The 13432-nt window shown below is 37.5% G+C and overlaps 1 protein-coding gene and 1 non-coding gene across 2 annotated transcripts in view; one reads left to right on the top strand and one right to left on the bottom strand.

Moving 5' to 3' along the window:
- Nucleotides 1–13432, top strand: part of C2cd6 (C2 calcium dependent domain containing 6) — a 144510-nt gene that overhangs the window by 9760 nt on the left and 121318 nt on the right. Inside the window, 1 exon segment of the mRNA XM_046462999.1 lies at nt 12226–12472. Within this exon segment, the coding sequence (XP_046318955.1) occupies nt 12226–12472 (247 nt within the window).
- Nucleotides 613–719, bottom strand: LOC124105803 (U6 spliceosomal RNA). Its single transcript, XR_006855875.1, has one exon. It is a non-coding gene; the product is annotated as a U6 spliceosomal RNA (small nuclear RNA).

Here is a 13432-nt window from a genome sequence, read left to right as displayed (position 1 = left end):
ACATTGTAGGTATTTTCATCTTCTGTTCTTCAATATTTTATAATTCTCATTATGAAAGTCTTTAATCTCTTGTTAGATTTATTCTCAAATACATTTTTTGAGATTATTGTGAATGGAATAATTTTAAACTTTTTTCTCAGTGCGTTTTTAAATGAAATATAGAAACAGTTATTGATTTTTGTGTGTTGATATTGTTGTATCCTGTAACTTCAGTGATTTGCTTATCTAGATGTCTTCTGGAGGAGTCTTCTAAGTTTAGCATTATGTCATCAGTAGAGACGTTTGACTTCTTTTCCTATTTGTATCACTTTAATTTCCTTCTACTGCCTGATTATTCTTGCTAAAGTTTCAAGAACTATATGGAATAGGAGTGGTGAGAATGAATATCCTTGTCTTATTTCTGATTTTAGAGGAAATGCATTCAGTTTTTCTCCATTTAGTATCATGTTGACTATGGGTTTATCATATATAGCCTGGATAGTAGTATTCAGGGATTTCAGGGATGCTCCTTCTATACCTAGTTTCTTCAATGTTTTTTTTTTTTTTTTTTTGCCAATTTTAAATACAGTTATTTAAGACATTATATTTTCCCCTTACAATACAGTGTTTATAAAAAATATGGAATGCTTAACGAATTTGCATGTCATCCTTGCTCAGGGGCCATGCTAATCTTCTCTGTATCATTCCAATTTTAGTATATGTGCTGCCAAAGCAAGCACTCTTCAGTGTTTTTTACATGAATGGGTGCTGAATTTTGTCCAAGACTTTTTCTGTATTTATTGAGATGATCATGTGATTTTTGTCCTTGATTCTATTTATGGGATGAATCACATTTATTGGTTTAAATATATTGAACTAAACTTGCATCCCTGGGATGAAACCCACTTGATCATGGTATATAATCTTCTTAATGTGTTTTTGGATGCAGTTTGCAGATATTTTATTTAGAATTTTTGCATCTATGTTCATTAAGGATTATGGAGAGCAGTGACTTGATCCATGATCTCTGATCGCCTGTGGCTGCTTTGCACTGGAAACTTCCTGTGCAAAGGTGCAGGTCAAGATGTCTCAGTTTCTATGGTGATGCTGGCCTGAGGAGGCTCTGTTCAAAGGTGCAGAGCTGTTGTCAGTTGAGACTTTGAGCTCAGGCACCAACTCCTGGGGATAGAGAATTCTGGGCATAACAAGATAATCCTAATATCTTGCCAGTCCTGCATTCTTCAGATTTCCTTCTTTGCTGAAACTTTCCCACAAATAACCTTTTGATGAAAAAAAATCTATGTAATAAACATGCTGTACTAGCTCTGGGTCATTATTCCTCTATCAGAAGGTTATATTCCACCTAGCCCCAGAATTTTCAATCTTGTTGCTTGATATTGGTCTATTTAGGTTTTCTATGTTCTCTTGGTTCAATTTGGGTAGGTAAAATGTGTCTATAAATTTGTCCTTATCTACTAGATTTTCCATTTAGTTTTAAAAATAGTTCCTTGTGATCTTCTGTATTTCAGAATAATCCTTTATTCTGTATAAAACAGTCCCTTATGATTGATCTTCTGTATGTCTGTGGTGATATCTCCTTTTTTAAATCTCTAACTTTGTTGATTTGGGTCTTCCCTCTCTTTTGGTTACTTTAGTGAAGGGTTTATCGATGTTGTTTATCTTTTCAAAGGACCAACTCTTGGTAATACTAAAAATACATTGTATAGTTTCTTTCCATCTCCTCCTCATTTCAACTCTTAGTTATTTCCTGTGTTCTCCTGGTTTTGGAATTAGTTCATTCCTGCTTTTATAGGATTTGAGATTAAAGATTAGGTTGCATATTTGGGATCTTTCTTTTAATATGGTCAGTTAATGTTATAAACTTTTCTCTTAGAACTGCTGTCATAGTACCCCAGAGGTTTGATATGTTTTATCACTATTCTTATTTGATTCAAGAAGTATTTTAATTTCTCCTCTCATTTACTCTATGATACCTCCTCTTTTAAAAGATTATTGTTCAATTTCCATGGGTTTATGTAGTTTCTATAATTTTTTTCTTCCTAATTTCATTCCATTATGATTTGATAATATGCACAGGATTATATCAGTTTCTTTGTATTTGTTAAGACTTATAAATTGCCTGTTTTGGAAAAGATGCCTTGATTTGCTGAGAAGAAAGTAAATTCATCTGTATTTGGATGAAGTATTCTACAGATATCTTTTAGGACCATTTTATTTATAGTATTATTTAGGTTAGAAGTATCTTTATTGATCTTATGTCTGGATAACCTGTCTATTTGTGAGAGGAGTGTGTTGAAATCCCCTAGTATTATTGTATTGGGGTCTCTTTTGGATTTAATGTTGAGAAGTATTTATTTTATGTAATTAGGTACACTGACATTTGGATCATATGTATTTATTATTGTTATATCATCATGTTGAATTTACCCATATGTAGTGACCTTTACCCATATGTAGTGACCTTGTCTCTTTGGATTAATTTTTGCTTGAAATCTACCTTGTTCCATATGTCCAACCTACTCCTACTTGTCTTTAGATTTGCATGGAAATTTTTTTTTTCCTTTTTAATCCTACATTTAGCCTGTGGATATCTTTGGTAATGAAATGAGTCTCTTGAAAACAGCATGTAAGAATGGGAAGTTATACTTAACGTACGTGTAATATGTCAAAATACACTCTATTGTCATGTATATCTAAAAAGAACAAATAAGAAAACAAAACAGCATATAATTGTATCTTCTTTTCTTCTTTTATTAAATCCTTTCTACCACCCTATGACTTTAATTTAATTAGAGTTGAGACCATTTACATTCAGTGTTATTATGGACAGATGTTTGTTATTCCTGACACTTTTGTTTGTCTGCTGTATTTCTTTGTGAGTGTTATACAGGAGGGGCAGTTATTTTTTATTATTAAATCATATAAACTGCACAGATTAATTAATGGGTTTGACTGACATTTCCACACATATGTGATGTACTTTTATCATATCCACCTCCCTTATCAGTCCCTCTCTCAGCATTCTCTTCCCCCTTTCCATCAGTCCCTTTTTCTTTTTCTTTTTGTTTTTTTAAAGTTTAGTTTCCACTATGAGAGAAAACTCTCAATACTTGTCTTTCTGAATCTGGCTTATTTCACTTAACATGGTGACTTGGTGGGGAGAGGGGTACAACAGTGGTTCAAGCACCGGATTTTGAAATGGGACAAAATTGGATTTGAGCTACTTTTTTGGGGTTCTTTTTAGTTATACATGACAGTAGAATGTGTTTTTACATGTCATACATATATGAAGTATAACTTCCTATTCTTGTGGTTGTACATGATGTGGAGTTACACTGGTCATATATTCATATATGAGTATAGGAAAGTTATACTCTAATTCATTTTATTGCCTTTCCCAGTCCCATCCCTTTTCCTTTCCCCCATTCCCCACTGTCCAATCCAGTAAAATTCCACTCCTCCCTCCCCTGCAGCCTACTATGAGTCAACATCCACATATCAGAAGATTTGGCCTTTGGTTTTTTGGGATTGGCTTATTTCACTTAGCATGATAGTTTCCAGTTCCATCTATTTACCAGCAAATGCCATAATTTCATTCTTTATGGCTGAGTAATATTCCATTGTATATATGTACCACATTTTCCTTATTTATTAATCTACTGAAAGGAACCTAGGTTGGTTCCATAGCTTAGCTGTTGTGAATTAATTTATTATGTACATTGATTGATGTGGCTTTATCACTATAGTGTGCTGATTTTAAGTCATTAGTATAATTGCTGAGAAGCGGGATAACTGGGTCAAATGATGGTTTCACTCCAAGTTTTCTGAAAAATCTCTATACTACTTTCCAGAGTGGTTGCACCAATTACAGTCCCACCAGCAATGTATGAGTGTACCTTTTCCTCCACATCCTTGCCAACATTTATTGTTAACTTATATTCTTGATAATTGTCTGCCTAGACTGAGATGAAATCTTGGTTTAGTTTTGATTTGCATTTTTCAAATACTGGAGGTGTTGAACATTTTTTCATATATATGTTGACCATTTGTATTTCTTCTGTGAAGTGTCTGCTCAGTACCTTTGCATATTTATTTATTGGATTATGGGGTTTTTTGGTGTTAACTTTTTTGTGTCCTTTATATATCCTAGAGATTAATCTGAGGTACAGGTGGCAAACATTTTGTCTCATTCTGTAGGCTCTTTCTTCATGTTCTTGACTGTTTCCTTTGCTGTGAAGCAGCTTTTGAGTTTGTATAGTATTATTTATTGATTTTTGATTTTACTTCTTGTGCTTTAGGAATCTTGTTGAGAAATTCAGTTTCTAAGCCAACATGATGGAGAATGGGGCCTACTTTTTCTTCTAGTTAGGCACAGGGTCTCTGGTCTAATGCCTAAATCCTTGATATAGCTCTGTAGTATAATCTAACATCTGGTATTGTGATGCCTCCTGATTCATTTTTCTCACTGAGCATTACTTTGGCTATTCTAGGCCTCTTATTTTTCCAAATGAATTTCATGATTGCTTTTTCTAGTTCTATGAAGAACATCATTGGGACCTTAATAGGAATTGCATTATATTTATATAGCACTTTTGGTAGTATGGCCATTTTGACAATATTAATTATGCCTATCCAATGACATGGGAGAGCTTTCCATCTTCTAAGGTCTTCTTCAGTTTCTTTCTTTAGTGTTCTATAGTTTTCATTGTAGAAGTTTTTCATCTCTTTCATTAGATTAATTCCCAAATATTTTATTTTCTTTGAGGCTATTATGAATGGAATGGTTTTCATAATTTCTCTTTAAGTGGATTTATCAATGATGTATAGGAATGCAATTGATTTATGGGTGTTAATTTCATATCTTGTTACTTTGCTGAATTCATTTATGAGTTCTAAATGTCTTCTGGTGAAGTTTTATGGGGTCTTCTAAATATAGAATCGTGTCATCATGTCTGTTGTATTTCATTCAGTCTTAATTTTCATTTAGTTGATTATTATAGAACTTTTTCCATTTTGCGGCTTAGGGGCTTGTTTTTGAGTTATATTTGAATGTAGTATTTTCCTAAGTATTTTTTTGGTAGAGCCTCCTCAGTGGTCAGGAATTCTTACCATGAAATGTTTTTATTTATCATCCTGTTTAGAAAGATAGCTTTGCTAAATATAACAATTGTGTCTGGCAACTGTTCCCCCCCACCCCCACAGAGCTTGAAATATCTCATTCTAAGCCCTCCTTGACTATATGGTCTCAATTGAAAAGTCAGAATGATCCTCACTGCTTTACCTCTAAATGTGACCTGAAATTTTTCTCCTGAAGCCTTTAATATTCTTTACTTTTTTCTATGTAAGGCATTTTAATTATAGTGTTTCTTAGAGCAGTTCTTTTTCTTTTAAGAGAGAGAAATTTTATTTATTCTTTAGTTTTTGGTGGACACAACATCTTTATTTTATTTTATGTGGTGCTGAGGATCGAACCCAGCGCCCCACACATGCCATGCGAGCACGCTACTGCTTGAGCCACATCCCCAGCCCAGAGAGCAGTTCTTTTTAAATTTTTTCTATTTGGATTTCTGTATGCCTCCTGGATGTGAATAGTTCCTCTCATTTCTTTTTTTTAAACTACTTTTTAAAATTTATATATGATAGCAGAATGCATGATAATTCTTATTATACATATAGAACACAATTTTTCATATCTCTGGTTGTGTACAAAGTATATTCAGACCTATTCATGTCTTCATACATGTACTTTGGATAATAATGTCCATCACATTCACCATCATTGCTAACTCCACACCCACTCCCTTTCCCCTTCCACCCCTTTGCCCTATCAAGAGTTTCTCTATTCCTCCTATGCTCCCTTTCCCTACCCCATTATGAATCAGCCTCCTTATGTCAGAGAAAACATTCAGCATTTGTTTTTTTGGGATTGGCTAACTTCATTTAGCATTATCTTCTCTAACTCCGTCCACTTACCTGCAAATGCCATAGTTGTATTCTCTTTTGTTGCTGAGTAATATTCCATTATGTATATATGCCATATTTTTTATACATTCATCTAATGAAGGGCATCTAGGTTGGTTCCACAGTTTAGTTGTTTGAATTGTGCTGCTATAAACATTGATGAGGCTGTGTCCCTGTAGTATGCTATTTTTAAGTCCTTTAGGTATAGACTGAGTAGAGGGCTAGCTGAGTCAAATGGTGGTTCCATTTCCAATTTTCCAAGAAATCTCCATACTGCTTTCCATATTGGCTGCACCAAATTGCAGTTCCACCATCAGTGTATGAGTGTATCTTTTCCCCATATCCTCATCAAACTTATTGTTGTTTGTCTTCATAATAGCTGCCATTCTGACTGGAATGAGATGAAATCTTAGAGTGGTTTTGATTTGCATTTGCCTAATTGCTAGCAATGATGAACATTTTTTTTTCATATATTTGTTGATTGTATATCCTTTTCTGAGAAGTGTCTGTTCAGGTCATTGACCTATTTATTTATTTATTTATTGTGCTTAGCTTTTTGAGTTCTTTACATATTCTAGAGATTAGTGCTCTATCTGATTGTGAGGGGTAAATATTTGCTCCCAGATATAGACTCTCTATTCACCTCACTGTTTCTTTTGTTGAGAAGAAACTTTTTAGTTTGAGTCCATCCCATTTATTTATTTATTTTTTATTGGTTGTTCAAAACATTACAAAGCTCATGACATATCATCTTTCATACATTGGACTCAAGTGGGTTATGAACTCCCATTTTTACCCCAAATACAAATTGCAGAATCACATCGGTTACACATTCACATTTTTACAAAATGGCATATTAGTGACTGTTGTATTCTGCTACCTTTCCTATCCCCTACTATCCCCCCTCCCCTCCCCTCCCATCTTCCCTCTCTACCTCATCTGCTGTTGTTTAATTCTCTCCCTTGTCCCCCCCCCCTTTCCCCTCACAACCTCTTATATGTAATTTTGTATAACATTGAGGGTCTCCTACCATTTCCATACGATTTCCCTTCTCTTTCCCTTTCTCTCCCCCCACTCGTCTCCGTTTAATGTTAATCTTTTCCTCATGCTCTTCCTCCCTGTTCTGTTCTTAGTTGCTCTCTTTATATCAAGGAAGACATTTGGCATTTGTTTTTTAAGGATTGGCTAGCTTCGCTTAGCATAATCTGCTCTAATGCCATCCATTTCCCTGCAAATTCCATGATTTTGTCATTTTTTAGTGCTGTGTAATACTCCATTGTGTATAAATGCCACATTTTTTTTATCCATTCATCTATTGAAGGGCATCTAGGTTGGTTCCACAGTCTAGCTATTGTGAATTGTGCTGCTGTGATCACTGATGTGGCAGTATCCCTATAGTGAGCTCTTTTAAGATCCTCAGGGAATAGTCCGAGAAGGGCGATAGCTGGGTCAAATGGTGGATCCATTCCCAGCTTTCCCAGGAATCTCCATACTGCTTTCCAAATTGGCCTCACCAATTTGCAGTCCCACCAGCAGTGTACAAGTGTACCCTTTTCCCCGCATCCTTGCCAGCACTTATTGTTGTTTGACTTCATAATGGCTGCCAATCTTACTGGAGTAAGATGGTATCTTAGGGTGGTTTTGATTTGCATTTCTCTGACTGCTAGAGATGGTGAGCATTTTTTCATATACTTATTGATGGATTGTATGTCCTCCTCTGAGAAGTGTCTGTTCAGGTCCTTGGCCCATTTGTTGATTGGGTTATTCGTTTTCTTATTGTTTAATTTTTTGAGTTCTTTGTATATTCTGGATATTAGGGCTCTATCTGAAGTGTGAGGGGTAAAAATTTGTTCCCAGGATGTAGGCTGTCTATTTACCTCTCATTGTTTCTCTTGCTGAGAAAAAACTTTTTAGTTTAAGTAAGTCCCATTTGTTTATTCTTGTTATTAACTCTTGGGCTATGGGCGTCCTATTAAGGAATTTGGAGCCCGACCCCACCGTATGTAGATCGGAACCAACTTTTTCTTCTATCAGGCGCAGTGTCTCTGATTTGATATCTAGCTCCTTGATCCATTTTGAGTTAACTTTTGTGCATGGTGAGAGAAAGGGATTCAGTTTCATTTTGTTGCATATGGATTTCCAGTTTTCCCAGCACCATTTGTTGAAGATGCTATCCTTCCTCCATTGCATGCTTTTAGCCCCTTTATCAAATATAAGATAGTTGAAATTTTGTGAATTGGTCTCTGTGTCCTCTATTCTGTACCATTGGTCCACCCGCCTGTTTTGGTACCAGTACCATGCTGTTTTTGTTACTATTGCTCTGTAGTACAGTTTGAAATCTGGTATCGCTATACCTCCAGATTCACACTTCCTGCTTAGAATTGCTTTTGCTATTCTGGGTCTTTTGTTTTTCCATATGAATTTCATGATTGCTTTATCTATTTCTACAAGAAATGCCATTGGGATTTTGATTGGCATTGCATTAAACTTATAGAGAACTTTTGGTAATATCGCCATTTTGATGATGTTAGTTCTGCCTATCCATGAACAGGGTATATTTTTCCATCTTCTAAGATCTTCTATCTCTCTCTTTAGAGTTCTGTAGTTTTCATTGTATAAATCTCTCACCTCTTTTGTTAGGTTGATTCCCAAGTATCTTATTTTCTTTGAGGCTATTGTGAATGTAGTGGTTTTCCCCATTTCCATTTCAGAAGTTTTGTTGCTGATATACAGGAATGCCTTTGATTTATGCATGTTGATTTTATATCCCGCCACTTTGCTGAATTCATTTATTAACTCTAGCAGTTTCTTTGTAAGCCCTTTTGGGTCTGTTAGATATATTATCATATCATCCGCAAATAGTGATAATTTAAGTTCTTCTTTTCCTATTTTTATGCCTTTAATTTCTTTTGTCTGTCTAATTGCTCTGGCTAGTATTTCAAGAACTAAATTGAATAGAAGTGGTGAGAGAGGGCATCCCTGTCTTGTTCCAGATTTTAGAGGGAATGCCTTCAGTTTTTCTCCATTTAGGATGATGCTAGCCTGAGGTTTAGCATATATAGCTTTTACAATGTTGAGGTAAGTTCCTGTTATCCCTAGTTTTTCTAGTGTTTTGAACATAAAGGGATGCTGTACTTTGTCGAATGCTTTTTCTGCATCTATCGAGATGATCATATGGTTCTTATCTTTAAGTCTATTGATGTGAATAGCAGTTATTGATTTCCATATATTGAACCAACCTTGCATCCCAGGGATGAATCCTACTTGATCATGGTGCACAATTTTTTTGATATGCTTTTGTATTCGATTCGCCAGGATTTTATTGAGAATTTTTGCATCTACGTTCATTAGAGATATTGGTCTGTAGTTTTCTTTCTTTGAAGTGTCTTTCTCTGGTTTTGGGATCAGGGTGATGTTGGCCTCATAGAATGAATTTGGAAGAGCTCCTTCTTTTTCTATTTCTTGAAATAGCTTGAAAAGTATTGGTATTAATTCTTCTTTGAAGGTTTTGTAAAACTCTGCTGTATACCCATCTGGTCCAGGGCTTTTCTTGGTTGGTAGTCTTTTGATGGCTTCTTCTATTTCTTCCTTTGTTATTGGTCTGTTTAAATTGTGTGTGTCTTCCTGACTCAATCTGGGCAGATCGTATGACTTAAGAAATTTATCGATATCTTCACTATCTTCTATTTTATTGGAATATAAGGTTTCAAAATACTTTCTAATTATCTTCTGTATTTCTGTAGTGACTGTTGTGATGTTGCCTTTTTCATCCCGTATGTTAGTAATTTGAGTTCTCTCTCTTCTTCTCTTCGTTAGCATGGCTAAGGGCCTGTCGATCTTATTTATTTTTTCAAAGAACCAACTTTTAGTTTTATCAATTTTTTCAATGGTTTTTTTGTTTCAATTTCGTTGATTTCTGCTCTGATTTTAATTATTTCTTGTCTTCTATTACATTTGCTGTTGTTTTGCTCTTCCTTTTCTAGAGTTTTGAGGTGTAGTGTGAGTTCATTTATTTGTTGGTTTTTTCTTTTTTTGAGGAAAGAACTCCAGGAAATGAATTTCCCTCTTAAAACTGCTTTCATTGTGTCCCATAGATTCCGGTATGTTGTGTCTGTATTGTCATTCATCTCTAAGAATTTTTTTATTTCCTCCTTTATGTCTTCTGTAATCCATTGATCATTCAGTAACATATTGTTCATTTTCCAGGTGATGCAGGATGTTTCCTTCCTTCTTTTATCATTGATTTCCAGTTTCATTCCATTATGATCAGATATGGTGCATGGTATTATCTCCACACCTTTATATTTACTAAGAGTTGCCCTATGGCGTAATATATGGTCTCTCTTTGAGTAGGATCCATGTGCTGCTGAGAAGAACGTGTATCCACTTGATGATGGTTGATATATTCTATATATGTCGGTTAAGTCTAGGTTATTGATTGTGTTATTGAGTTCTATAGTTTCTTTATTCAGCTTTTGTCTTGAGGATCTGTCCAATGGACAGAGCGGTGTGTTGAAGTCACCCATAATTATTGTGTTGTGGTCTATTTGACTCTTGAACTTTAGGAGAGTTTGTTTTATGAACGTTGCAGCACCATTGTTTGTTGCATACAAATTGATAATTGTTATGTCTTGTTGGTGGATGGTTCCTTTTAACAGTATATAGTGTCCTTCTTTATCCCTTTTGATTAACTTAGGTTTGAAGTTGATTTTATTCGATATGAGTATGGCCACTCCTGCTTGCTTCCGAGGGCCATGTGAGTGGTATGATTTTTCCCAACCTTTCACCTTCAGCCTGTGTGTGTCTTTTCCTATCATATGCGTCTCCTGAAGGCAGCATTTTGTTGGATTTGTTTTTTTAATCCAGGTTACTAGCCTATGTCTCTTGATTGGTGAATTTAGGCCATTAACATTTTAGGTTACAATTGAAATATGGTTTGTACTTCCAGTCATGTTTATTTAATTATTTATTTTAGTTTGGCTAGTTTTCCCTCTTTGGTTATTTTTCTCCCCCTTTACTGAGATACCTCCCACTGTTAGTTTTGGGCACTATTTTTCAATTCCTCTTCTTGTAGTATTTTGCTCAAAATGCTTTGCAGTGCTGGTTTTCTGGCTGCGAATTCTTTTAGCTTTTGTTTATCATGAAATATTTTAATTTCATTGTCAAATATGAAGCTTAATTTTGCTGGATACAGTATTCTTGGTTGGAATCCATTATTTTTCAGCATTTGAAATACATTGTTCCAGGATCTTCTCACTTTCAAAGTCTATGATGAAAAATCAGCCGTTAACCTAATTGGTTTACCCCTGAATGTAATCTGCCTCCTTTTCTCTCGTAGCTTTTAATATTCTCTCCTTGTTCTGTATGTTGGCTATCTTCATAATTATATGTCTTGGAGTTGGTCTATTACGGTTTTGAATGCTTGGGGTCCTGTAAGCTTCCAGGATTTGGCAATCCATTCCATCTTTCATCTCTGGGAAGTTTTCTAGAATTATTTTATTTAACAGGTTGTCCATTCCTTTGGTTTGAACCTCTGTACCTTCTATCCCAGTGACTCTCAAGTTTGTTTTTTTATGACATCCCATATCTCTTGAATAGATTGCTCGTGAGATTTAAGCATCCTTTCTGTGTTGACTATATTCTTTTCAAGTTGATAAACTTTGTCTTCATTATCTGATGTTCTGACTTCTACTTGATCTAGTCTATTTGTAATATTCTCGTTTGAGTTTTTAATTTGGTTTATAGTTTCCTGCATTTCTAGGTTACTTTTTGATTTTTTTTTAAATGTCTATCTCCTGGTAAAGCTCGTTCTTTGCCATTTGAATTTGTTTGTTTAATTCGTTTTCAAAATATACTTTCATTGCTTGGGCTTGCTGTCTCATGTCTTCTCTAATATTCCGTTCCATCTGAGTTAGGTATGCCTTGAGTTCTTTCCCTATCCCTGTTTCTGATGCTTATAGGTCCTGCTGTAGATTTAAGTTGTCCTGCATTGTTTGTAATCCTTTTTTCCCTTGTTTTTTCATGTTGTTCACGTTACTTTCCAGCTCTGTTTGATTGCTGTGTTTCTGCTCTCTCCTGCTAAAGTGGATTCCGCTGGGAAGGAATTCCATAGGCCGAACTCTGGTGACCTCACCTCTCTGCTATGGCGGGCCCCAGGCTCCTTGCCGTGGTGTCCGAAGGGAGGGGTGGGACTGGTCTGTCTCTGGTTGGTTTCAGCTCCCGGTTGTCTACTTCATGAAGGCCTGGCTATAGACCTCTTCCTAGAGTCTCTGCGCTGTACCTGCTGGGCTGCACCTCGGGGTCTAGCTGCCCGGTCGCCGGCAGGCGGTCGGTCGGTCTCCAGCCGCCCAGTCTCCAGCCGCCCAGTTTCCAGCTGCCCAGTCGTGGGGGCCGCAGGCAGTCGCTGGCGGGTGCGTGGTCTCTAGCTGCCCAGTCGTGCGGGCAGCGGGCAGGCGGTCGCCGGCGGGCGGGTGGTCTCCAGCCGCCTAGGCGCGCGGGCAGCGGGCGGGCGGTCGGTCTCCAGCCACCCAGTCGCGAGGGCCTGGCCTCTAGTCCCCTGGTTTCTCCTGCTAGCCTGGCCTTCCCCTGTGTGATGCCTCTCGGCAGTTCAAACTGTACTCTGGGCCTGCGGTTTGCTGGGTGTGGAGGGTGGCTATTGGGAATAGGCACCCTATTGTTTTGATTTTTTCCGCTTGCCCCTCCCCTAGAGCCGGCAAGACAGGTTTCATTTTCGCCGCTGATGGGAGGGGGAGTTGGAGGTCAGGTGTCTCTACCTTTCCCCGCGTCTCTATGCAGGCTCGTTCTGATAATCCCTTCCCCGGAAAGCCTGGGAGAGATTTTATGTGAATTCCCCGCTGTATGGGAGATGGGCTGAGTAACACACACCTGTTTTATTGTTGCAATCTGTCGGAAACTGGCGGTGGTGACGTCAGCTCTCCAAGATGGTGGCCGCTGGCTTCCTTGGTGGACTTTCCGTTGTGGGGGATAGAACTGGACCGCTTCCTTCCCTGTCTCAAACCCTGAACTCAGCCTGGAGCTCAGTGAGGGCACAGCCGGCAGGACTCCACAGAATCCGTACCATCGTTTCTCTCTGCTTGCTGGTCACTTCTCGGCGGCGCCCCGCCGTCTGTAGCCGCCAGGGCGGGCCGCGTGGCGAGCGGCGGATCAGTCAGCCTGGATCTCCGGTTGCACAGTTGGCTCGCATTCAAGATTCAATAACCGGTCCTCGGTGATGGAAATCCTTCCTCTAGGTTTCGGTGCACCCCGATTTTGCTGTAAATTCCTGACAAGATAGCTTTTTGTCGTTCTAACTCGTTATTCACCTGCGCAGTATCGCGGTACACGGGGTGTGATGCACTCTATTCGCGGCCATCTTCCCATCCCATTTATTGATGGTTGATTTTAATTCTTGCGCCAAAGGAGGCTTATTAAGGAAGTTGGGGCCTAATCCCACATGATGGAAATTAGGGCC

This window comes from Marmota monax, unplaced genomic scaffold (genome assembly GCF_021218885.2).
Source record: "Marmota monax isolate L192 unplaced genomic scaffold, Marmota_monax_Labrador192_F-V1.1 WCK01_AAM20220418_F8-fsc00095, whole genome shotgun sequence".
NCBI classification, from domain to species: domain Eukaryota; kingdom Metazoa; phylum Chordata; class Mammalia; order Rodentia; family Sciuridae; genus Marmota; species Marmota monax.
Note: the sequence above shows the minus strand (reverse complement) of the source record. Positions and strands in the feature narration are given on the sequence as shown.